This window comes from Thamnophis sirtalis, unplaced genomic scaffold, assembly GCF_051295495.1.
Source record: "Thamnophis sirtalis isolate CommonGarterSnake01/CBP01778 unplaced genomic scaffold, rThaSir2_p1.2 scaffold_5, whole genome shotgun sequence".
Classification (NCBI taxonomy): Eukaryota; Metazoa; Chordata; class Lepidosauria; order Squamata; family Natricidae; genus Thamnophis; species Thamnophis sirtalis.
In genome coordinates, this window is record NW_028261385.1 from 114746196 (window position 1) to 114773589 (window position 27394).

Sequence of the window (27394 nt, forward strand, 5' to 3'; positions counted from 1 at the left end):
CGTCCTGCACGTGGAGTGGAGAATGGAGCTGGAAAGCGTTAGTGAAGGGATGTGGCTGCCTCAGCACAGTCAGCTGTTCCACGGCCAGCAAGCAGGGCAGTCCCAAGCCAGGATGCAGGGAGAACTTGGGCCATTTAGTTTAGTTTAGTTTAGTTTCCTTTATTTGTATGCCACCCTTTTCCCTGGGGGGACTCAGGGCTGCTCACAATTCAAAAAAAGGGGGGGGGGAGACAAACAGTAGACAATACAACATGTTAAAAAAAGAGCACAACAGCCACACAGTTCGGGTGGGGCTACAATCTTAACCCCAGGCCAGCCGGGACAGCCAGATCTTTAAAGCAGCGCGGAAGGACTGGAGGGTGGTGAGGGTCCGAATCTCCATGGGGAGTTCGTTCCAAAGGGTCGGAGCAGCCACCGAGAAGGCTCTCCTCCGGGTAGTTGCCAGTCTGCACTGGCTGGAAGATGGAATTCGGAGGAGGCCTAATCGATGCGATCGTATCGGTCTAGTGGAGGTAATTGGCAGTAGGCGGTCTCTCAAGTAGAGAGTGGCTGCAGGCAAGCAGGTGGTGGGTTGGAGAGGGTGGGGCTGGTGGGCTTGCTGCTTCCTGCACCTGAAAAATAATAAGACCTCCCTGAAAAATAAGGCCAACCTCTTATTTGAAGGATCAAAAGAAAATAAGACCCTGTCTTATTTTTGGGAAAACATGATAAGTACACCTAGGAATTATCTCATCCTTTCTACAGGTAGTCCTCGACTTAAAACCATTTGTTTATAGTAACTATGAAGTTACAATGACAATGGAAAAAGTGATTTATGACCGTTTTTCACAGTACTAATACAGCATCCCCATGGTTCCATGATAGAAATTTGGATGCTTGGCAGCTGGCATGTATTTATGACGGTTGCAGTGTCTCAGGGTCATGTGATTAACTCTTGTGATCTCCTGACAAGCAAAGTCAATGGGGAAGCTACTTAATAACTGCTTCTAACTTAATAATTGTAGTGATTCACATAACAACTATGGCAAAAAAGGTTGTAGAATGGAGCAAAAGTTACTGTCTTGCTTAACAACAGAACTTTTGAGTTCAATTGTGGTTGTAAGTTGAGGATTACCTGTATAGATAACAAATACCCAAGTTCAGATTCAAATATTTTGCCTTGGAGACAGTGGGGAAAGGACGATCTTTAATCTTGTTATTCTACTGTTGAAAGTTATATTAGAGAATGAACAACCTAAGAAGACTTGATGTCAACATGGCATCTGCTTCTGCAAAATCTGGTTGGTCATAGGACTGAACGGACCCTCCTCTTTCTCCTCCCTCGCAAATATTTTTTGCTGAATGCAAGAAGAGGGTGCAGACTCCTCTGACTAGTCAAAGGAGAGACACTCAAACCATGGATTCTTCTAATACCCAGAGAAAAAAAGTAACTATAATTGGGGGAGGATTGGTAAGATCTTTTAAAATATTATAAATATATAACAAAATTATGGTCACTGAGCAGAATTGCCAATCAAATTTTAATCATACATTGCTAGGTGTTGAATAGTGGCTATTTTTTGTACTTGAATGAAGCAGGAAACCTAACAAGGTTTGTCTATTTGACAGAAAATGTTTCAATCTTTAAAAATCTGTTTAAGCTGAAAATAGTTGCACATTCTGTGATGATAAAGGGTTGTTTTCATATCATAATTCGTTTTCACATTATCATATAGTTTCTCAATGGCTTTTGAAATGCATTTGTAGGAATGCTGGATCTGTTTGTTTTCAGCAATTCTCCCCTGTAAATTGTAGCTACTGAAGTTCTGTTGGTATTTTGGAGCACCGTTTAAATTTTTAATTGGCACCAGTCTGCAGAAATCAGAAAGCTACCACAAGATGTTCCATGTCTGCTGAGTATGGGATGGCATGAATTTGTGTGTGCAAGAGAGAAAGAGAGAGTGAGAAAGTGTGTGTGTGTGTGTGTGTAAGGGGGGGGGGTAATGTTACTTTGTATAAAAATGAATTGGGAGTAAATTTAATTTGATTCTGTGTAGGACTTAGCTTCTTGAAACTTTCTGAGAAATTTATTATTAAGGACAAGTGATACAATAACAGATGCCTGTTTTATTGTTAAAAGATATAAAGCCTCTCCTGTGTCTAAAAAAATAAGGATAAAGCAATATGGAAATTGGAATATGATCTGTAAAAGACATTTGTCTTTTCCTTAAAAGTTTCTAACTGTGATACTATGATGTGAATGGCAGCAAGTTAGTAGAGCCAATTTCTTCTAATTGGAAAGTTTCTGTGCATAACAATATACCTGTTAAAAGTTGGTAAAATTTGTGGTTTTGAAAAAATTAAAAAAGAAAGCAATTCTAGACACAAATATGCCTTAAATACAGAATTGAGAGTGATTGTGTGATAAATAAATAAATGTGAAATAAAACATGACATAAACATGAAAATATTATAACAAGACAAAACTTGCTTTTGACTGTTATAAGAAACAATGATTAAATAGTTTCTCTATTCTCTGCTTTTCATTACTCTTTTTATAAAAGAAACTTCTTTATGTAGACAGAAACAATGAAGCGACATATTCAAAATCTTCACATTTCTAGCAGAGCAAAGTCTCTCAACATTTACATTTTGTCAACACCTTGTCGAGCCTGGTTCACACGAATATATCATTTTGGGGGATTTGGTTGACTTCATTCTCCCCTACAGAAAAGGCTTCAGATGTAGTATGCATTTTAAAACCATATTGCATTCTCTCAAATCCTTTTCAGCATATTTTTGTTTTTGACTCAGAAAAACTGCAATGCTTCTGTTGCAGGTGGGTTCTCTAAATGCTTCTTTCTTTGCAAGAAGGGGATTCCAAGTAGAAATGTATGAAGCAAGATCAGGTATGATTTGTTACTTGATAATATATGAACATTTTAGATGATAATCCTACTTATATAGATGCCTGCAAATCTTACTGGAATGCTGTTTTTGAAATTTCTCATTCTTTCAGAAGTGGAGATTTTATAGTATTAAATCACCAGGAGATTTTGATAATTAGCATTATTTATAATAAAGTGATTGTTTATATTTTTCAGATCAAATACAGCATCTCTGTTGTACTTATATTTGCAAGTTAGAGCAATAGGACCTGCTTCTAAATTTCACATCATGAATTTATACCAAAATTTATTGATCAAAATTTCACAATCAGTAAAAAAAAATTGTAGAATCTTTATTTTACTCCAAGTGTGATTTTAAAAGCAAAAGAAAAATCTGTATGTTCAATCATGTTGCCTGTGAATACAGTACTCAGGATGTAGAAGTAGAGTGACAAATATTACACTGTGCAGTGATTCCAAGACTAAGGAAATGGTGTTGTCCAAAGCCAAAGTGTATGCATGATATGTTAATAAAGTCACATGAGAAGATAAAATCATATACCCGTATTTTTCAGAGTATAAGACACACCAGAGTATAAGATGCACCCAGGTTTTGAAGAGGCAATTTTTTTAAAAAGTAGGTAGGTAGATAGAGGGATAGAGAGGGAGAGAAAGAGAAAGAGAAAGAGAGAGAAATACAGTAGGTAGGTAGGGAGAGAGTAGGTAGGTAGGTAGGTAGGTAGGTAAGTAGGTAGATAAAGGGATAGAGAGAGAAAGAGAGAAATAGAGAGACAGAAATATAGTAGGTAGGGAGGGAGAGTGAGTGTGTAGATAGGTAGGGAGGTAGAGGGATAGAGAGAATTAGAGAAACAGAAATACAGTAGGTAGGTAGGGAGTGTGTGAGTAGGTAGGTTGGTAGGTAGAAGGATAGAGAGAGATAGAGAGAAATACAGTAGATAGGTAGGGGGAGAGAGAGAGAGTAGGTAAGTAGGTATATAGGTAGATAGAGGGAGAGAGAGAGCGAGAAATACAGTAGGGAGGGGGAGAAACAGAGAGAGTAGGTAGGTAGGTAGATGTTTCCAGGTGTATTTATCCATGTGCTGGAGAAGGAAATAGCTGACAACCTGTAGCACCTAAAACTTTATTTCTGCTGGCACAGCACTTGACCAATGTAATTCTCATCAATCCCTCTAACTAAACAGCTTTCTGAAAGGAAAAAAAAGTTTTTGCACTCTGCAAACCTCCCCAAAACGGCCCGCTTTTTGTGAAAACAGGCCCATTTCCCCCCGAAAAAGGCATGAATAGACTTGGGGGGCTTGCAGAGTGCTCCTAGGGGGATGACCCTCCCAAAAATGAGCAAAAAACAGCCTTTTTTTTTGCGAAAACGGGCCGTTTTTTGTCAAAAAAAATTGCATGCATAGCCTTATGGAGGCTTATAAAGTGCTGCTGGGGGCTGGGGGGGCAAAAACGGCCCATTTTTTTGCTCATTTCTGCCCTCCTCAGCCTCTAGGAGATCTCTGGAAGCCTCCATAAAGGTATGCACGGTCATTTTGGTGAAGGGGCGAGGCTTCAGGAGGCAAAAAATGCTGTATTTGTTATATAAGACACACCCAGATTTTCAGCCTCTTTTTAGAGGAAAAAAGGTGCATCTTATACTCCGAAAAATACAGCCAGTTGTCTTGCTAAAATCAGGGTCTACAAGAGCCTAAATGCCATCAGCCATTGTCAAGTTTTTCTTTTCAAAAAGTGGGAATTTTTTCCTTTTAGTTCTCCAAGCCTTCCAAGCAATTCAAACAATATAATATTTCTGAGATCAGTTTATAGAGTGTTATCATATGTGCCAGTGGTGGGTTTCAAAAATTGTTCGAACCTACTCTGTGGGTGTGGCCTCCTTTGTGGGAGTGGCTTGCCACCCATGTGACCGGATGGGAGTGGCTTGCCGCCCATGTGACCGGATATGAAGATGCCGACGACACTTGTCAGAACCACCTTAAATTACCTCACACACAGCACTGGCATACATAAGAATATGATGTAAACTTGTTTTTTAAAAGGCACCTTTGGTTTCATTAAAACAACTTCAACACACGCAATGTTCTGATTGCACCACAAACGCATTAGTCATCCTTACCTTTCACAGAGGCACTGAGTTTTATAAATATGAGCATGATAGTGTAGAATAATCATATCCAAGGACCAGTGGTGGGTTTCAAAAATTTTTGGAACCTCTTCTGTAGGTGTGGCCGGCTTTCTGAGTCCACTGGTGGAATCTCTTCTAACCGGTTCGGTAGATTTGACGAACCGGTTCTACCGAATAGGTGCGAACTGGTAGGAACCCACCTCTGATATGTGCCCAATTCAGCCCTCAATTTAGAATAGTTAGAGGATTTGTGTATCTGCCCTGGAGGCAAGAATTTGGTGCACGCTCACCTCTGAAAAGCACCTTTGGAACTATGAGGTTGATTTCATTATACATGTTTTCAGTCATATACAGACTGATTAACACCCCCCCCACACACACGCAAAGAGGATATCCATCATGAGGTACTTATTCTGAGATTAAATGGACGGCCAATAAATTTTATAAATAAATACATTATAAATAAACTGCCACTTGTATTCTTCTGTTATCCTTAACAAGAAAAATTCTATAGTTCTTCCCTGGCATATCAATATTTGGAAGGCGAGTAATAAGGAATTATGAATATTTTTCATACTAGCAATTATAATAACTCAAGGCACATAATAAACATCTGCTTCGTTTCTTTTCAGATATCCGTAGTTCAAGTGTAACTCGTGGCAGGAGCATTAATTTGGCCTTATCTCACAGGGGACGGGAAGCTCTCAAGGCAGTTGGAATGGAAGATCAGGTGACCTTAAAAAGAAAAAGCTAACATTCTCTGTGGTAGATTATTTGTTTATTTATTAAATAAAAGAAAGTATTATTTTTTGCCTATGAGAACAGATGAATTTAAGTGGGATTCCATCTCCCTTTCGGATGATTTAATTATCAGGCATGAGAAAATTACAAATATATATATATATGAGCCGAGGTGGCACAGTGGTTAGGGTGCAGTACTGCAGGCCACTTTAGCTGACTGTGATCTGCAGTTCAGCGGTTCAAATCTCACCGGCTCAAGGTCGACTCAGCCTTCCATCCTTCCGAGGTGGGTGAAATGAGGACCCGGACTGTGGGGGCAAGTTGCTGACTCAATTTGCTAAAAAGAATTGTAAACCACTTAGAGAGGGCTGAAAGCCCTATGAAGCGGTATATAAGTCTAATAAATAAATAAATATAATACACAACAGAATTAATAGGGGTAGAATATGGCAAGTGAGCATTTTGCGGGAAGTCTTGAATTGTTAATCTTTAGATAGATTGATTATTAATTAAGTAATTATGAAATGTATTTGCTGCTCATCTTATGACCAATGACTCTGGACGGATTATCAATAATAAGAAGAAGAGGAAGATCTGTGGCAAGTCACTACAGATAGAACATGTAGAACGTAAAATAGGAAGAGACCTTGGAAGTCTTTTAGTCCAACTCCCTGCTCAAGCAGGTGAAATATACACGTGAAACTTGAAAAATTTCAAAAGCAACTTTTGCATCTCATTTGGAAACCAAGGACCCAGAGTATGGAGGAAGAATGGAGAGGCCAATCAAGCACAGTAATCCCACGGTCATTGAACCAGTTTTTGGTGCTTTTGGCAAAAGTTGCTCTCATCAGAAAAGAGGACTTGGGACCACTGAGCAACAGGACTTTGGACCACTGTGCTTCATTAAGACCAGGGTCAACACAGCCGTCTACCAGGAGATTTTGGAGCACTTCATGCTTCCTTCCACAGATGAGCTTTATAGGGATGCTGACTTCATTTTCCAGCTCCCACACTGCCAAAAGCATCAAAAGCTGGTTCAATGACTGTGGGATTACTGTGCTTGATTGGCCAATAAACTCGTCTGACCTGAACCCCATAGAGAATCTATGGGGCATTGCCAAGAGAAAGATGAGAGACATGAGACCGAACAATGCAGAAGAGCTGAAGGCCGCTATTGAAGCATCCTGATCTTCCATAACACCTCAGCAGTGGCACAGGCTGATAGCTTCCATGCCACGCCGCATTGAGGCAGTAATTGCTGCAAAAGGGGGCAAAACCAAGCATTGAGTACATATGTTCTATGTACAATCCTTGTTTTATTGATTGCATGTAATATTCTAATTTTCTGAGATGGTGGATTTGGGTTTTCATGAGCTGTATGCTATAATCATCACAATTATGACAAATCACGGCTTGAACTATCTTGCTTTGCATGCAATGAGTCTTATCTCATATATTAGTTTCACCTTTTAAGTTGCATCACTGAAATAAATGAACTTTTGCATGATATTCTAATTTTTCGAGTTTCCCCTGTAAATTACTGGCCAGTCTATTCTTTAAAACCTCCTGCAATGGAGCATCCACAACTTCTGAAAGCAAGTTATTCGTTCTCACTGTCAGAAAATTTCTCCTTAATTCTAGACTGGATCTCTCTTTACTGATCATTTCTTGCCCTGCCTTCAGATGCGTTGGAAAATTGGCTGATCCCTTCTTCTCTGTGATAGCCAGGTTGCAAACCTTCTTAGGCAAGTGGGCACGCCTGGGCTTGAGAGGATGATACAGCCTCTGATAAGGATCAATGTTTGCTTTTTATTAAAGGGCTGCCACAACATTTCAAGATTTTAAAAAGCAATCTACTGAGGTTAAAACTAAAGTAATTTGCTTCCAAACCAAACAAAGACTGTGATTTAAACTTTCTTTGTCTGGTCATGTTCGCCCGCCCCGCCCTCAAATGTAATAAGGTTTTTGAAAATTCAAAAATTGTATGCAGCATTAAAACAATTTCTTTCTTTCTTTTTCTCTCCCCCTCCCCCCTCTCTCTTTCTTTCTTTTAATTTAATTTCAGATTGTGTCTAGAGGTATCCCCATGAAGGGAAGGAGAATTCACACTTTCTCAGGAAAAAGATATACCATTTTTTATGGAAGAAAGAACCAGGTATTTTAAACCAGTCAAAATATGTTAAAGCTAAAGCCTTTAACTTTTTTTTTTCCTTTTTTATTTTTAAACATAAAAAACAACATAAAAAATTCTCATCCATTACATACAGCATGTCGTTTGGTTACAAGTGTTTTTGCATCCATATTTTCAATTACATATACAATCACAGATTTTTCATCTAATATAACTACATACCTCACTTTCATTGTACAACATGTATTCAATTACGATTAATATTTCTTTCTTTTCAATAAACCTAATTCCCTTACATTTTTGATTGTCTGTTTAATAACAGTATACCTTTATGTAATCACTTATCTCATTCTGAATGTTTTTACAGTATAAAAGAATTTACCAACTGTTTATGTTTATATATCACTATTTTCAATTATGTATAATCCCGCCAATCATCCATCGAGTATGCTTATGTTCATTATTGTCCTTGTACATCATACATTCAAACAAAAATGTTATTCCTTCATTTTTCAACAAAGTATTCTAAATACTCACTTCATATATATACTAGTTTTTGATTATTTCCTTATTAAAATTATTTATCAACAACAAGATATCTTTATAATATACATTTAGGATTATACATTATATCACCAATCCTCTATCAAATATTATCCTTATCCTTCATTTTAAAAGAAAATATTCTAAATTATTCAATTCATATATATGTCAGTCTTTCATTGTATTGTTATTAATCTATTTAACAACATAATTGTATTATCACTTATCTCCTTCAATTAAAACATAAGTAAAACATTTTTCATTTCCAGGTTTTTTTTCCCCAGCCACTTATAAAACAAATCCCATATCCTATAAAATTGCTCATCTTCTTGTTCTCTAATTTCAGTTGTCAATTTGCTCATTTCAGCACACTCCATTATCTTTCGAATAACTTCTTCCTGTTTTGGTATTGTTTCATTTTTCCAGGTTTTTGCAAATACAATTCTAGCTGTTGTTAAAACATTTATAATCAAATATTTTAAGTCTTTGTTATACATTTCTGGTAAGATTCCCAGTAAAAAAATCTCTGGTTTAAGGTCTATGTGTTTGTGTATCATTTTCTTCAACCACATGTGAATTTTAGTCCAGTATCTTTTGGCTTCAATACAAGTCCACCACATGTGGTAATATGAGCCCGGTGTCTGATGACATTTCCAGCACTTTTCCGATTTATTCTTGGACATTCTTGCAATTCTCGTTGGGGGTAGATGCCACCTGTAAAACATCTTATACAAATTTTCTCTATATGCAGTTGACATTGTCATTTTATAATTTTGAGGCCACAATTTCTGCCATTTCTCTAAATCAATCCCTTGCCCAAAGTTTTTTCCCCAAGCTATCATGGTTTCTTTAACTTATTCCTCTTATAATTTAACCTTTAATAAATATCCATATAGTTTTTAAATTACTTTTTCATCAGTACCTGTTAAAATTTTATGTAACTCAATCATTTTGTTGTAAAGACCTTTTGATTTTCTATCTTCATTATATCTAGATTGTATCTGTACATAGGAATACCAATTCATTTCTATTCCTTCTTGTTTCAACTCTTGGATAGATTTGAGTTCACCCTCTGCATTCAGTATTTCAACCTATCTAACTGTTTGTTCCTTTTTATATATTATTGAATATGAAAATGCTTCAATAGTTGATATCCAGACTGGAGTTTTTAAGGAGTGTAATCTTTTAACCTTTTCCTAATTTAATAGCAAAGCCTCCCTTATATAATGTCTTCTAAAATAACCATGTGCTTTAATTCCCTTATACCATAAAAAAGCATGCCATCCCAACAGTAAATCATGACCCTCTACATTCAATAATCTAGAGTTTTTTTTAGTGTTATCCACTTGTTAATCCACATCAGGTTTGTTGCTTGATAATATAACTCCCAGTCAGGTAAACCCAATCCTCCTCTTGTTCTAGCATCTTGTAACAATTTGAGTTTTATTCTTGCTTTTTTCCCTTGCCAAATAAACTTCAAAACTATTTTATTTAGATCTTCAAAAAAGTCCTTGGCCAATCTGATTGGGATTGTCTGGAACAGGTATAAGATTCTGGGTAAAATGTTCATTTTAATTGTAGAAATTCTTCCTATCATTGATAGTTGTAGGTTTTCCCATTTCATCAAGTCAGTCACAATTTGTTGCTTAGTCTAGTATAATTGTCCTCCTTGAGAGTGCTGCATCTAGCTGATAAGTATATCCCCAAATACTTAACCTTGCTTGTGATTTGAATCTGAAAGCTTCCACCAACTCTTCCTTTTGTCTTAATGGTATGTTCTTTGTCAAAATCTTTGTTTTGTCTTTATTTATTTTCAAACCTGCTACTTTTCCATACTCCTCTATTCTTTCTAACAATTTAGGTGCTGTCTCTAGTGGACCTTCAAGAATAAAAACCAAATAATCTGCAAATGCTTGTAGCTTGTATTCTTCTTTTTTAATTTTCATTCCTTTTATTTCTTCTTCTTCTCTAATCTTTCTATCTAAAACTTCTAATGTTAAGACAAAAAGTAACAGTGATAGTGGGCAACCTTGTCATATTTTCCACAACAATCTGGCTTCTCATTTTACCAGCCTCAAAAGGATGGAAGGCTGAGTCAACCATTTAGCCTCTCACAACTGAACTCTTGGAGTGAGTAGTGAGTTAGCCCTCCAGTACTGCATTCCAACCACTGCGCCACCACTAGGTATGCTTGCCATTCTGATCTGGTGAGTTCATCACTTCAAGATTTACCTGTGAATATTCAATATTCCTCCCAAATATCTAAAACAGTTCCTTCTGATGTAGGGGTGATAATGTCTCACCAGCTGGTGTCTAAACCTGCCTGAAGTTTCAGCCATATGCATATGGTTCTCTTGGTAAAAATACAGAAGAGCTCTTCTATTGCCTTCTTCTATGTATGGTATTTGGAGATGCTTCTTCTAATTTTTGGCTTCCTTCATGTCTTTGTAGCCTCACTTGCTATGGTCTGTGTTGTGACTTCCTTTACCCTTCCTATTTTACAAACAAGATTGACTCTGGAAATCATATTCCTATCAGCACTGTTCTCAGAGTTTTTGAAAATATGGGGTCCTCCAGCACATCCAGAGATACTTTTTTGGGATGGACTTTTAGTAACCATGGCCTCTGCTCATGAAAAGAATCCAAGATTTATATTGCTAAAATATTGGGAAAAGTGTATTGTACAAGGCTATATTCATATAGTTAAACATATAAAATGTTCTCTGCCTTATTTTGTTTTTGTTTGTTTTTAAACAGTATATTCTCTCTATAGATAGAGCAAATTTGAATAAGGAGTTATTAACTGGTAAGTGTGGCTTAATCTGTTTTGATCCTTTCTCAATTTATCATATTTAAAATTATGTTATGTTTGAGGTAGAATCATCATTACACAGATAGAATCAAAATATAAGAAGGATGGAATGGCTATTTACTGAAAAATGAGTGTCTTCATCTCCTTTTGCAGGAGCAAAGACTATAAGCAGTAAATGCATGCTGTGTAGAAAGAGAGAGGGACTCAAAATCAGCACCTCAATAAAGTCTCTGAAGACACCAACTCTTAAAACCCATTAGCTCTCTGCTGTTTGTCAACCAGCTGCCAGGTTCTTAGTTTTAAATACTCCTTCAAGGTACACCTCCACAAGATCAGGCAAGCTAAACATCTCAGTAACTACAAGACAGAGAGTTTATCCAGTCATTTTGCTTTAAATGGCTAGCAAAGCGCGCACTAAGGGAACAGGTAGTAAAACCAGGAGCAACCCACCTCTGCAAATTATCCATATCTAACTACAGGGATCTTAGTGAATGGACTGGGTGAGAAAAAGTGATTAGAAAATGTAGCACATTCTATAAAACTATTACAGAACTATTCTTGTGAACAGTTATTATATCTCTAAGAATATATATATATATATATTCTTGTGTGTATGTATGTATGTATGTATGTATGTATGTATATATATATGTGTGTGTGTGTATATATATATATATATATATATATATATATATATATATATATATATATATATATATATATATATATATATATATATACACACACACACACACACACACACACACACACACACACACACACACACACACACACAGAGTGGGGCAAAAAAGTATTTAGTCAGCCACCAATTGTGCAAGTTCTTCCACTTAAAAAGATGAGAGAGGCCTGTAATTGACATCATAGGTAGACCTCAACTATGAGAGACAAAATGAGAAAACAAATCCAGACTATCACATTGTCTGATTTGGAAAGATATTTTTTTTGCCAATTATGGTGGAAAATAAGTATTTGGTCAATATCAAAAGTTCATCTCAATACTTTGTTATATATCCTTTGTTGGCAATGACAGAGGTCAAATGTTTTCTGTAAGTCTTCACAAGGTTGGCACACAGAGCAGTGATGTTTTGGGGCTGTTGCTGGGCAAGACAGACTTTCAACTCCGTCCAAAGGTTTTCTATGGGGTTGGGATCTGGAGACTGGCTAGGCCACTGCAGGACCTTGAAATGCTTCTTACGAAGCCACTCCTTCGTTGCCCGGGCGGTGTGTTTGGGATCATTGTCATGCTGAAAGACCCAGCCATGTTGCATCTTCAATGCCCTTGCTGATGGAAGGAGGTTTGCACTCAAAATCTCACGATACATGGCCCCATTCATTCTTTCCTGTACACGGATCAGTCGTCCTGGTCCCTTTGCAGAGAAACAGCCCCAAAGCATGATGTTGCCACCTCCGTGCTTCACAGTAGGTATGGTGTTCTCTGGATGCAACTCAGCATTCTCTCTCCTCCAAACATGACGAGTTGTGTTTCTACCAAACAGTTCTCCCTTGGTTTCATCTGACCATATGACATTCTCCCAGTCCTCTTCTGGATCATCCAAATGCTCTCTAGCAAACTTCAGAAGGGGCCTGACATGTACTGTCTTAAGCAGGGGGACACGTCTGGCACTGCAGGATCTGAGTCCCTGGCGGCGTAATGTGTTACTGATGGTAGCCTTTGTTACGTTGGTCCCAGCTCTCTGCAGGTCATTCAGGTTCCCGGGTTTTTTTTGCTTATCGTTCTTGTGATCATTTTGACCCCACGGGGTGAGATCTTGCATGGAGCCCCAGATCAAGGGAGATTATCAGTGGTCTTGTATGTCTTCCATTTTCTAACTATTGCTCCCACAGTTGATTTCTTCACACCAAGCTGCTTGCCTATTGCAGATTCAGTCTTCCCAGCCTGGTGCAGGTCTACAATTTTGTTTCTGGTGCCCTTCGACAGCTCTTTGGTCTTCACCATAGTGGAGTTTGGAGTGTGACTGTTTGAGGTTGTTATACTGCTAACAAGTTCAAACAGGTGCCATTAATACAGGTAATGAGTGGAGGACAGAGGAGCCTCTTAAAGAAGAAGTTACCGGTCTGTGTGAGCCAGAAATCTTGCTTGTTTGTAGGTGACCAAATACTTATTTTCCACCATAATTTGCAAAAAAATTCTTTCCAAATCAGACAATGTGATTGTCTGGATTTGTTTTCTCATTTTGTCTCTCATAGTTGAGATCTACCTATAATGTCAATTACAGGCCTCTCTCATCTTTTTAAGTGGGAGAACTTGCACAATTGGTGGCTGACTAAATACTTTTTTGCTCCACTGTATCTGTGTGTGTGTGTGTGTGTATGTGTTTGTGTGTGTGTGTGTGTTGTATTTGTGCTGATAAATAATAAAGGGAGACTAGTATAGATCTATTTCAAGCTATTTAGCTCTCATCAGCTAGTCATACCCTTACTGGGATTTGAAACCCAAATGGCTAGCTGATGAGAGCGAAATAGCTTGAAATAGATCTATACTAGTCTCCCTTTATTTATTTATCAGCACAAATTAAAAAACAATATACACACACACACACACACACACACACACATATACACACACACACACACACACACACACATATACACACACACACACACACATACATATATATATATATATACATACACACACACACACACACATACATATATATATATATACACACACACACACATATATATATATATATATATATATATATATATATATATATATATATATATATATATATATATATATATATATATATATATATATATATATATATATGTTTAGATTTCATGTTGTTTCTTTTTCCTCTATTTACAGCTGCTGAGAAGTATCCCAATGTTAAGTTATACTTTGAGCACAAACTGCTTCACTGCAATGTAGACTCAGGGCTACTGACCTTTTCAGGGTAATCAAATGGCTCCGATTTTCCCAGCACACTCTAATCATTAACCAGTACCCAAACAATAGGCCACACTGACTCTTTCCAACTGTTGTGGGACCTGTATTTGTGTGAATTGAAAAATTGTTAGGTTCCCTACCCCCAAGTTAGCAAAGATTAACAATTTAACCTAAATTAACAAACATAACAAAATGTTTAATCAACAACCAGAAGGCTGCACTTCATAAACTCCTGGCAATATAACCTCTTGGATGGAGGGGCTTCTGCTGAATTCAGGATTATTTTTTTACTTGAATGATGATTTATATTTTCAGGAGATTATGAGTTTTTTCAATAAATAAACCCTAATGTAAAGCACCAATTTTATGCATTTATTTAGTCTCTTCTTCTTGTAATAAAAATACAAGATGAAATGTATGGAAACATATTTGAATGGGAATTTGAAAAGATCATCTCACACAAAAACCATTATGAATAATATGGGAATTGGAATATAGGACTCAAAAATTTATACTTGATTTTTAAAACCTGATTTTATTGAGAATAAAATCTAATGACATGTACAGTACCATTTGTTACATTAAAATATAAATTTTAAAAGCCAGGATTTTTGAATTTTTTTAGAGTTACTTTCAGATGTCAACATTTTTATTTCAGAAATAGCTTTACTTACTTCCTTTTCCCCAAATCTGAAGGAGTCAAGTAGGAGAAAAGTACATTTTTTTAAACTTAGTGTTACAAGGGAGATCTAAGCAAACAGAAGTCATGTTCAATCATCACACAATATACCACAATATTTATTAATACCTGAGCACGCATACTAATGGTACTTTTTGTGTTTTCTTAAAGATCAGACCAAATGACTAAAGAAGTCACCTGTGACTTAATTGTGGGCTGTGATGGAGCCTTTTCCACAGTTAGGAAGCAGTTTATGAGACAAACACGGTTTGATTACAGCCAAGTATATATTCCACATGGATACCTGGAACTGAAAATTCCTCCAAAAAATGGAGATGTAGGTAGTTAAAATTAACCGTGAACTTGTTTCTCCTGTTCCCAGTTCATGAGACACTTTGGCATTGACAGATATCTTTCCATTACTTTTTTGGGTCTTTTAGTTTGCAATGGAGCCAAACTATCTTCACATTTGGCCTAGGAACACATTCATGATGATTGCACTGCCAAACCTGGTAAGAAACCCTAAATGCATCTTTCATCTTTGACATTCTGGAATTTGGATTTGGTCTGGCAATCAGTTTCAGTCAATGTTGACTTCCTGGAAGCATACATTATTATGGACTGCATGCCTGGAATTGCATGTCTAAATTTTTACTGATACAAATTCCATTTCTACACTCCATTCATGGTTCATGTAGTTCATTCCCATTCTTATATCCTCTCTTATTGCTATTGGCAGGTAATTTCTGACTCCTCCAACTACTGAACTGCCTGAGTGGATTTACTCATTCATAATTGTTCTCTCTTATATGAAAGCATTGCCAGCATAGTTCATTACAGCCTGAAGGGTGACTTGTCTTTCGGAGGAGTCACAAAGTGGAGGAAAAGAAGCATCACCTGCATGCTGTACTAAGATATGAAATTAACTTCAATCATCAGAATTGTTATTTTAAAAGCTTGATTATTATACAAGAGTTCAGAAGTTTCTATTTTCTCTATGTTGCAGTACAGCATATTCTAGAAAACAACAAGGTTTGAATGGTCCTTTTTTGTAGTGAAGGAAGAGTGTAACAGATAGAGTTAAATATCAGCCATTACTACCTATTGTGTCCCATTCTTCCTTCCAAAAGATAGCCTCTTGTCAAAAAAAAAAAAAAATGACAGCCAAAACCAACTTTGCTATTGAAAAAGAGCTTTTGCTATTCCATCCAGCTTGGACAGGCGTGATTTAGTAATGAAGCTGTTCTAAAGATTTATTTTCTTTCCTGACTTTAGATGTTCTCCTGCTATATTATACAGTATATCACTAGAGAGCTGCCTGAAAAATCAATAAAACAAACATAAGTCACCCTTTGGTAATTCAGAATAGAAGATATGTGGTTCAGAGGTTAGAAAAGATCAGATTTCTCTTTGTTGACCCTTATCTTTTCTGGCTTTATTTTCAACTGATTGGATTAGGGATTATGTCATTGCTCAACTTGTTTTTCTTCGCAGACTTGATAGATTAGATTGACCTAGTCCATCCTTTATCTCTGCCTGTGGCTCAGATGGTATCGATATTGTGTACACTCTTAGCTTCTAACAGACGGTTTTGGAGCTGGTATTTTAAAATGTCATTTTCTTTTACACCATAGGCACTCGTTTGCTGATGGTTGATATTCAAAAATGGGCAAGCAGGTTAGATTAGGTTAGGTTAGGTTTATTTGGCTTGTATGCCGCCCAACTCCCGGGAGACTCAGGGCGGCTAACAATAAGAAAGGGAAGGGGGTACAAAAATAAAAACAACAATTAAAAATTCAGCAACAGTCATAACATCGGATGGGGCTGGATAATTCAACAGCCCCAGGCCTGCCGGAACAGCCAGGTCTTAGTTGCTTTGCGGAAGGCCGGAAGGGTAGTAAGGGTCCGGATCTCAACGGGGAGATCGTTCCATAGGGCAGGAGCAGCCACAGAGAAGGCCCTCCCCCGGGAAGTCACCAGCCGACATTGGTCGGCAGATGGAATCCAGAGGAGGCCTAGTCTGTGGGATCTAATAGGTCTTTGGGAGGTGATTGGCAGGAGGCGGTCTCTCAGGTAACCAGGTCCGATACCATGTAGGGCTTTAAAAGTAACGACTAGCACTTTGAAGCATGTCCGGAGACCAATGGGAAGCCAGTGCAGCTCGCGGAGGATAGGTGTAACGTGGGTGTACCAAGGTGCACCCACAATCGCTTGTGCGGCTGCATTCTGGACTAGCTGAAGTCTTCGAACACTCTTCAAGGGCAGCCCCATGTAGAGCGTGTTACAGTAATCCAGTCTTGAGGTGACGAGGGCGTGAGTGACTATCCGAAAGTCCTCCCGGTCCAGATAGGGTCGCAATTGGTGCACCAGGCGAACCTGGGCAAAGGCCCCCCTGGTCACAGCTGACAGATGATGTTCTAGAGTCAGCTGCGGATCCAGGAGGACTCCCAAATTGCGAGCCCTCTCTGAGGGGCGTATAATTTCACCCCCCCAGGCTGAGAGATGGAATAGCTGGACCATCCTTGGGAGGGAGCATCAATAGCCACTCGGTCAATAAATATTTCATTTTTGAATGCCTGTTCCATTTCTAAACCAATAGACTCTAAATCCTTGAAATATGATTAACATCTCATCCATTTAATGATCTGCAGGTTCACCAAGATGACACATAAAAATTTGTGGGTATCTCTCCACTTGCATTTAATCATAGTGCTAACATGCCCTGGCAGCATCATTTTCCTATGTCCCTAAGAGATTACCTTCAGCTCATTGCCAATCTGCCATTAAAGCAAAAATTTTTACAACCAAAATGGTAGTAATGGTGGCCGGAACCCACTCCTGAATATATGTATATATGTATGTGTGTGTGTATTCAAATAAGTGACAAAACTGAATGTGTGTGCCTGTGTGTGTGTGTGTGTGTGTGTGTGTGTTCTTTATTTTGCAAGGAACTTAGTTTTAGGATTGGACTGAATCAAAATTCTTTTCAAGTTTTCATGTAATTTAACCATTTTAATCCATAGGATAAATCATTCACCTGTACACTCTTCATGCCCTTTGATGATTTTGAAAAGCTTGCCACAGGAGAGCAAGTGCTGAATTTCTTCAAAACTTATTTTCCAGACTCAATTCCTCTAATAGGAGAGTAAGTTTCAATCTGTATACTATAAATCAAATCAAAACAAAACAAAACAAGTCCTAATCTAAGAATAAAAGCATCTAAGCATCAGTGCTACAGCACATGACAGAGCAAGCTCTTGGAGAGATTATGATAACATGAAAGCCATTGTTACTGTTCTTTGTGCAATGCTTACCATTGTGCATTAATTTCCACTTATTACTTTAGTCTTCACTCTAAAAAAAAGATTCTGAGTTGGGTTTTCTGTAAATTGTCCTGCAATCCAGGATGGTCAGAAAAATAAAACAAAAGTCTGTTTGAATATTTAAAAAGCAAGTAAAGATCAAAACAACCACCTACCAAGTCCAGTTGTCCTTCAACTCTAACTTGTATATTTTGTTGAATTTTTACTTTATATTAGGACTTAATAATAATTAATAAATTAAATAATTAATAATTAATTAGTGGTGTTTTTTCAATGTTATATGGTAATGCAGTTCAACAATAAGAATAGTTTAAGACAATACAGAAAATCCTTAGGAGCTCAGTCATACATCTGAATAATATAATATTATTATTATTTATTATAAATTATAATATTTTTTTTCATTTGAAATATACAATATGTATGTAAGCATATATGTATGTATTTATGATCTTTAATTTTTCTTTGAAGTTCTGAACTTATGTATACATTGCTACTTGTTGGATATCTAAGAAATGGTTATGCCAAAACCCCACTTCCCATTCTCCTTGCAGCTTTCAAAATATCCATATTCCAATCAGTTATCAAATGTTAATGTTTACTTAGCATTTAATCAGTGATACAGCACTTTGAAATTTCAGGCACGAACTGATGCAAGATTACTTTGTGCTACCAGCTCAGGCAATGGTCTCTGTGAAATGTTCATCGTATCACATTGGCTCTCAATGCGTGCTAATGGGAGATGCTGCACATGCTGTTGTACCCTTTTATGGCCAAGGCATGAATGCTGTAAGTCAAAGAATATTTGCAACTGAAATTTTTTGTCGTTTTGTGTTTCTCAATAAAGAGCGCTTCTTTGAAGCTATCAGCTTCCACCTTCTGCAGCAGTTTCAGATAATTGCAGAAGTATCTTCATTGCTGATCTGAAGGAGTGGATAAGGAGCTGGCCAATTTAAAAAAAAAGTAGTGCCCCATTTCCTCTGCATTTGCTCACACAGCAAGGGAAAAGGGGGATGAGAATAAGGGGAAAGCTGCCAAGTAATTAGGGCAAAGGGATTATGAGATGGTGTCAGGATGTTCTTAGGCCAGGAGAGACTTGGAGCAGGAATGTAGAGAATATAAACATGCCACATCCATTAACAAAGTGAGCATGAGAACAGGAATGCAAAGACTTCATTAAAGAGAGGGAGATGTGGGAAAAGAACACAATGGATTTGGAGTAGGAGGGACTATAAGTTCTATATCAACCTCTAGCTGCTCAGTGCCTGTCTGCTGTTTATAGTGACTATTGTTCCTGAATCATCAGAAGGATTCAATTCCTAGTTGTGTTGTTTGGTTTAGTTTGGGGCTATCTTGGGGAATTTGAACCAAGGTATCATGGGACTTTGGCTTAGAAAAACAAGGGTTACTGCATACAAAGGAAATGATTGTATGTTACTCCTAGCATGGGAAGAGTGGAAAAGAAAGAGCCACCAAAAAGTAATGAAAGATAGCACTAGAGTAGTGATATGGCAGGAAGTTCAGGATGTGAGTGTAGAGTATTGGTGTAGCTTCTGCTGCCAAGATTTTGGGTTTTTTTCCTTTCTGGACTGGCTATGTTTGAGATGCAGATGCAAAATCTAGACCTCAATGGAAGATTACAAGTATGAAGTGGAAAAGAAATAGAGGAAGAATGGTTATAGCAATAGCAATAGCAATTATATACCGCTTCATAGGGCTTTCAGCCCTCTTAAGCGGTTTACAGAGTCAGCATATTGCCCCCAACAACAATCCGGGTCTTCATTTTACCCACCTCGGAAGGATGGAAGGCTGAGTCAACCCTGAGCCGGTGAGATTTGAACAGCCGAACTGCAGAACTGCAGTCAGCTGAAGTAGCCTGCAGTGCTGCATTTAACCACTGCGCCACCTCGGCTATAATTACCAGTTCCAGAGAAAGGAGAAATGCAGAGATTTAAAATAGTATATTTTATACAGGATACAATCTGTTTTTAGATACAAATCTAAATTAAATAAAAGTACCTCAGGTATTTCTTTAACAAGCAGTGATAACTATCATAGGGAAACTGATCAGAAGCTTAATACGTATTAGGTGGGGTGGATAAAACTACAACTATATATGGGCATTGTATTAATAATAGTTTCCTAGAAAATTTTCTACATTGCTTGACTCTAGTTCCCACAGTGGGAAATACAGAGGACATAGTTCACATCTATCTTCAGGACCAGTAATAAGGAAACTAGCTGTAAAAACTACATCAGATATAGAACAAAATTTTAAACTGGTTTAAAGTCCGGTTTTGATGCAGCAAATGGGTCTTTCTAGGTAAATGAAGCAGGAAGATGACTCAAGTAAAGATTCTAGTTCTACCAACTTGTCGAGATAGGTATTACAGCAGAAAGGAGTCAGAGTTAGACAAATATCATAAGCATGATTCTGGGAATTACTCCCGTGGCAACCCTGGTGAAGAACAACTAGGTCTTGGAGTAAGAAAGCCAGCAAGCCTAGAAGACAAAGGATGTCTGCTTCAAGAGCAATCAGAGCGGTGGGACAAAAGATTACAAAGAATTAAATAGATCGGAGCTGTGCACAGAATGATTAAGAACAACAAAACAGCAAATTCATCAAAAACAGTAAAAACAAGCTTCAGAGATGTTCTTATGTACTGATCTCTCTTTAAATCTAACAATAGAAATATTATCGTGAACAATAGTGATACTTAACAGGCCAAACTTCCTGGCTCCTCTGAGGTTTTGAGGGCAGCCTTTGAGCAGTCTCCTCAAATGCCTTCCATTTCTGATTTATTAAAGTTGAGTTAATCACTTCTGCTTTCTTAATTCTGAGTTAAATATTTATAATTGAACATTTAATTGTTTTAACGGGCCAGAAAGAACAAAGCATAAAGGTTTGAGGTGTTACCTGAGGTGTGATAAACTTATTATTTGAAAACTGTAAAAGTAATTTGGCACCTACTAACTAGGTCATACATTTCTATGTTTTCCCCAATGCAATACCCATGGAATTAGAATTTACTACTTAAAATTAGGTTCTTACTTTCCTTACATTTCCCCCCCAGGGATTTGAAGACTGTCTAGTCTTTGATGAGCTGATGGACCAATTTCAGAATGACCTCTGTAAGTGGCTATGAGATAGAAAAAACAATATTCTAGCAAATGCAAATTAAAATGGCTTTATGTGAAATGAGTTCAGTATCTCTATCATCTATTCCCTCATCCATTTAGGGTGTGTCTTCTCCTTCTGCAAAAAAAAAAAATCAACTCTCCCAACCTCCCTGTGCTAGGCAGATTGTAAAGTCAGATAGGTGCTCCATGTATGTGTAAAGGAGACAAGGACTGTGATTGCTCCTGAAATGGAAAGCATCTTTCTGAGATAACTGATATTAAGTTACCAGTATTACAATTTACAGGTTTGAAGGATTATTCTGTGGGGAAAACAATTGTTTCCCCCATCAGCAGTGATAAGAAGGAATTGTAACATGAAGCACACCATAATTGGCTACTTACCATGATAATTTTTATAAGTCATTCAGGGTCTCCTCTTTATTATGTGTACTGTGAGTAACATTGTGAATTACTCTGTAATATATGCATTAAATAATCTAAAGTCAAACTCACTTTGTCACGTCATCATATCAGGACTTTTTTCCCATTCGCTAAACCAGGGGTGGGTGTGGCCAGCACGTGATGCATCCGGCACACGTGCCGGGAGTTTAATACCCCTGATCTAAAGCAAATAAATTGACTCCATGTTTTTATGCTAACCCCATGATATCTCAGTTTTTTGGCCCTCAAAGTCCTCCCCCCTCCCCCCTGTTATATACTGTACTTTTTAAAGACAATGACAAATATGATCTCTCTGCCAGCAGAAATTCCTCTTTTAGCAAACTATTTTTAAACTAGACCAAACTGTTTTTCATTAATCATGTGAGCGTGTTCTGATAATTTAACATATTGTATTTCATTTTATCTCATTTTTGTTTGTATTTATAATCTGGAACTGCCTTAAGACTGTTCTACAGACAAACATTAGATATTTGCCCTTTGGTTTGGTTTGTAGTTAGTTCAATGTAATTAATAATCCTATCCTACCCTAATGTTACTGTTTTCTATGAACGGAGGTGTTGAATAAAGGTCATGAGTTCTTCCCCAAGCTTCATTAACATATTATCCTCTAGTTTTTCAGTCATCAGAAATGGAGGCCGGCATAAATTGCACTGCTCTAGTAGCTGAGGCTTAGGAGTTTGGAGTTTGGAGTAGTTTATTTATATGCCGCCCTTTTCCCTGGGGGGACTCAGGGCGGCTTACAATTCGAAAGGAGGGGAAAACAAACAGATTAACACATAAGACAGTACATCATTAAAAGCACAACATTCATACAATTCGGGTGGGTTACGGTCTTTAACCCCAGGCATGATGGGATAGCCAGGTTTTAAGGGCTGTGCGGAAGGTCTGGAGGGTGGTGAGGGTACGGATCTCCACGGGGAGATCGTTCCATAGGGTCGGAGCTGCCACCGAGAAGGCTCTCCTCCGCGTGGTTGCCAGTCGACATTGACCGGCAGATGGAACTCGGAGGAGGCCTAATCTATGGGATCTAATTGGTCGAGTGGAGGTAATTGGCAGTAAGCGGTCTCTCAAGTACCCAGATCCACTACCATGAAGGGCTTTGAAGGTGACAAGTAGCACCTTAGAACATATGACATAGAATAATAAGAGTTGGAAGGGACCTTGGAGGTCTTCTAGTCCAATCCCCTGCTTCTTCTTAGTTCAGCCCCTTCTTCTGCTTCAGTACAATAACAGAGATGAGCCAGTGTGAGTGAGTGAGTGGAGTCAATTTAAGAAAGTCTTTGGTGAATTTCCCTGCCTTTACTTCCCTTTCACTGAGTGATATCTGTTGGTGGGATACATAATAGCACTGCTTAGTGGGCTTTGAAAGAGTGGGAAGCTCTTATCCAAAAATTATCTGTCGGGCAAATTACAGGCATAGAGGAAAAATGAAGAGGAGCAATTCTGACCAACTCTTGTTTCAGCCTATGCCCTTCTTCCATGCCTGCAATATGTGACAGTTGAAAAAGCTGTAAAAACCTGGGTAAAAGTATAGGGTGAATGGAGAGGAAGCTGCAGCTGATAAACACTGCAAAGGAATGGCAGTGCTGTGATGAGTGGCTTCAGCTGGCAGAAATTGGAATAGCCATGGGACATTCAGTAGGGTAAGAATAGGCAGAATGGCATTGAATCCCCAGAATAACAGAAACAGAGAAAGTAAGGTCAGGCAAGAAGCAGTAGTAATTTGGAATTTAGCAATCCAATCTGGCAGCTCTTGTCTTATTTAAGTCAACATTGTGTTCAGCAAAATATAAGGACACAACTAGTTTAGTTGTCTAAGCCCTAGCTTTTAGAAAGTGGCCTTGTATTTAACAACCCTGAGAAATCTATTTATTTGCTCGAATTATCTATTGCCTTTATTTTGTACAAGTATGCATGATGCTTCTGCCTCCAATTTTTTCCACAATAACAATCTTGTGAGGGGGGGTGGAGCTGAAAGAAAGTGACTGAGGCCATTCTCAATCTTGTTTTAAAAAAACTGTCAGGTCTTAGGGAACCCCTGCATAAAAATATTTTTTTACAGCTCATGGTACATTAGTGTGGTCAGTAAGTTGTAGGTATAATAGTCTAATACAGTAATAATTGTTGGTGGTCTTTGGAATGGAGCTCTGGTGGTCTTTTTTTGTAGCTCTGGTTTTTTGTTTGATTTCTCCTCTACCAGAAAGGATGTGAAGTCTAATGTAAGTCAGTAATATAAGTAGATGGAACTTCATTTTTTTCCTTTCTTTAAAAAAAAATCCTGCTTGATTTTTTAAAACACATACAAGTAAACCTAAGTCTTATCACAAATTTCTTCTGAATAAGATGCTAATGATTTATGTAAAAAGTTTTTCCTCATTTAAACTAAAAAATTTAGCCCTTTCATGAAAAAAACCACTTTTGCAAGGTTATCTATCATTCTTAAAATCTTTCCTTTCATACATTTTAAAAACTTACAAGGCACACATACTAAACTTTTGAAATTAAAATACTTTTTAAGCTAATTAAATTTAATTTGTGTAAAGGTAATCTCGTTCCATTTTTTAAAATAAAAGGCTGACTATGAAAAAATATGGACAATATTGAATAGTGAAGCTATTAAAAGTCTTGTATAAAATATAGACAACTTTATACAAAACTTTGAAAAAATGTTTCTTAGTGTGTGACATGAGGCTCAAATATAAAGTAACAGTTACAAAATTATACAGTAGACATTATTAATCAGCAACAGCAAAGTGGCAGGCCAGCAGCTAAGTCATGGTCTATAAAAATTTCCAACACTGCAAGCACAGGTATTATGTGACATGCAAAGTTTTTTTAATATGATAATTTTTTTTATTGCAATCTCTTGCAGAATCTGAATTGACAAGGATTGCAGTAGAATATTACTATAAACACTTCACAGATTGTATCTTTAGACACTGTATGCTCATAAAGCTATAAATAAAACATGAAAAAGCACGTAACCACTGCTTATTGGGGAATGGCAACTAGCTACAACTTCTATTTGCATCTTCTGTGGCATATCAAAGTTTCTCTCTGAAGAAGGCCTGTGTTGTCCCTGCTTTTTCCTTAGGCATTTGCCTTCCAATGTTCTCGGAGCTGAGGGTACCTGACGACCATGCAATTTCAGATTTAGCCATGTATAATTATATAGAGGTAAGTTAAAGAATATTTGATTGGCCATTGAATTATAGGCAATGCCACCAAATGCAAATCTATCTCTTTCTGATTTCAGATGCGGGAACGTGTGAATTCAAGGTGGTTCATTTTCCGAAAGCATATAGACAATTGGCTTCATGCCTTCCTGCCCTCTATCATCATTCCTCTGTATACTATGGTGAGACTCTAACACTTAATACTGCAGGATTTTTCATGTATTTTTTTCTCCTAATTATCCACTTTTTTCTTCTGGGATACCCCCAGGGTCGGGTATTGATTTTGTAATCTCCTTCAGGTAACATTCTCCAGAATCCGATACCATGAAGCTGTGCAAAGATGGAAATGGCAGAATAAGGTAAATTAAATTCAGATGCATTTTCCTGAGCTACATCAAACTTTTATTGTTGTAGCAAATGCATAGAAAAAAGTTGAGAAGTATATCTATCTTCACTTTAGATTGGATAAAAATGAAAATTTGGAATATCTAGTACCATCAAATTATATATACTGTAAAGATGCAAATAGTTTCCCAGTAGACCTATAGGTCGTACCTGACTCATCCCCTCTTTGTTCACCAGGATGGAGAGCATGACCAGACACACATCCAGGACAACCACTACATATAATCCCCTAGCTAGAATTTGTGAGTCCTGAGGCTGTTCAGGATAAGCAGGGTATCTAAGGTTGCCCTGAAATCTCTTCCTTCCAGGACTCCCTTCCTTCCTGGAATGTGAGCCCAACTTCACCAAACAATTCTGAGAGAACTAATGAAGTAGGATAGTTATTTGCTCAGCACCATCAGATTCCCTTGTGCCATATCTTGCCAGATTCATGGTGAGACAGATGAAAACAGAAAGCAATATAACAAAGAAATAAAAATGGTAATTAAAGATGCAAGAAATGCTAGTTGAATTCAAACCTAAATTTCTTTGGGACTGGCATTGATGTGTGTTCAGAAAAATAACCTTAAATAGCCAGATTTAAGTCTTACTAAAAATGTTGGCAAAATAATTGCAATTGTTTCCCCCTGAAATATTTTTCAGATCGTTTACTAAAATTCAAAATTTTCATTGTTGTTAAAGGTGATCAATAGAGGCCTCTTCCTCACCATGGTAGCAGCAGCAGTGAGTGGCATCTATCTGTGCAGAAATGGAAAGTTATCCAAAATTGACTTTCGTATAGCGGATTTCTGGAGACATTCTTAAAAATGGTGGAAAACTTTCAGTAATCATTTGAGATAGAAATGAATGATTTCTGAATAATTAGTCTCTATTTCAGAAGTTGGTCTTCCAAATATAAAAACACATATGATATAGATGAATGCTGGATCCAAGACCTACATTCCTATTCATATAGAGAAATTCACTTCTAGATTTGAATATGCCTTGCATTTTATCATTGCTTTGCTGTCCTGTGTTTCATTTTGCAAGAAATCTGCAATATCTCAGCTACATCATCAACACATTTTGACAGGAGACGCTACGGCATTTCTAAGACTGTTCTACTATCTCATCTATAAGATAATCATTATGGCAATGCTTGGAGTTATCTAATTAAATTGTTTCTGCATCTTTTAAAAAATATTTTCATATAATCCTGGTATTTCATTCTTCTCAAGTTCTAGTATGGTGAAAAAAATAAAGTTGTGTCTTGGGATCCAGTTGTCTATTTCTGCTAGAACAGTTTCAGTAATTACAATAGAAAATTCTCTTCTCTGTAATTATCTCCCTGAGCATCCTCAAAATATGATCTGGAGGGTCTTTCAGGTTTTGTGGCAACAGTGAAATTCACCTTGCCTGATACTGTATTAGTCCCATCCAAAGTTCTAAATCTCAATGTCACGCTCAATGGATTTTAAGGCAGATGGTTCTAGGAAGATGGTAAGATCCGCAGGTTAGCAGGCAAATGCCTGGAAAATATGGTAGAAAAATTCCAAGATCAGAAGAGTTTTCAAGTTCACAAAAGTACTCCAAGAAGATTAATGGATGAGCATGTATACTCTGAGAAGCTCAGAAGACAGTGGGCCAGTGGGCAATGGACATTGGAAAAATTAGGAAATGAGCAGATCAGTGAGACAATCCTAGAAAAATGGGAGGGAACTAAGCTGCTGAGAAGATGCTATAATGATTGGTAGGTGGAAGAGCCAGCAGAAAGAGGCTGGAAAGGTGCAGTGGGGGCCAAAGTTGTGATGAATAGTGGAGCAGAGAGCAGAGAGTATGTATTAGGAAAATTGGAAGTACTTATGAATCTGTTTTATTTCTGATTACATACCTGAATCTTGTATACAATCCCAGCTGAATCTTCTCCTGCTTGCCTTTAAACCTCTGAAAATTCTATCTGTTCATAATTTAGGGGGAAATAAAATTGATACCAAATAACCCCTTTCACATCTCAGACTACTTCAATAGATAAGGCATATAAGAGCCCAAACTGAAATGTACATGAGCTTTATTGGTAT

At 37.4% G+C, this 27394-nt stretch overlaps 1 protein-coding gene across 1 annotated transcript; it reads left to right on the forward strand.

The window, feature by feature from the left end:
* The first annotated feature begins 1333 nt into the window (after nt 1–1333).
* On the forward strand, nt 1334–26592 carry LOC148045583 (kynurenine 3-monooxygenase-like). Its single transcript, XM_087716654.1, has 15 exons — nt 1334–1450; nt 2819–2888; nt 5640–5737; nt 7814–7903; nt 11180–11228; nt 14092–14179; nt 15023–15188; nt 15292–15363; nt 17875–17996; nt 18816–18963; nt 21249–21306; nt 24851–24933; nt 25013–25114; nt 25232–25291; nt 26019–26592. The coding sequence occupies exons 1-15, from the start codon at nt 1397–1399 to the stop codon at nt 26139–26141; spliced, it is 1383 nt and encodes a 460-aa protein (XP_087572780.1). The 5' UTR covers nt 1334–1396; the 3' UTR covers nt 26142–26592.
* The last annotated feature ends 802 nt before the right edge of the window (nt 26593–27394 follow it).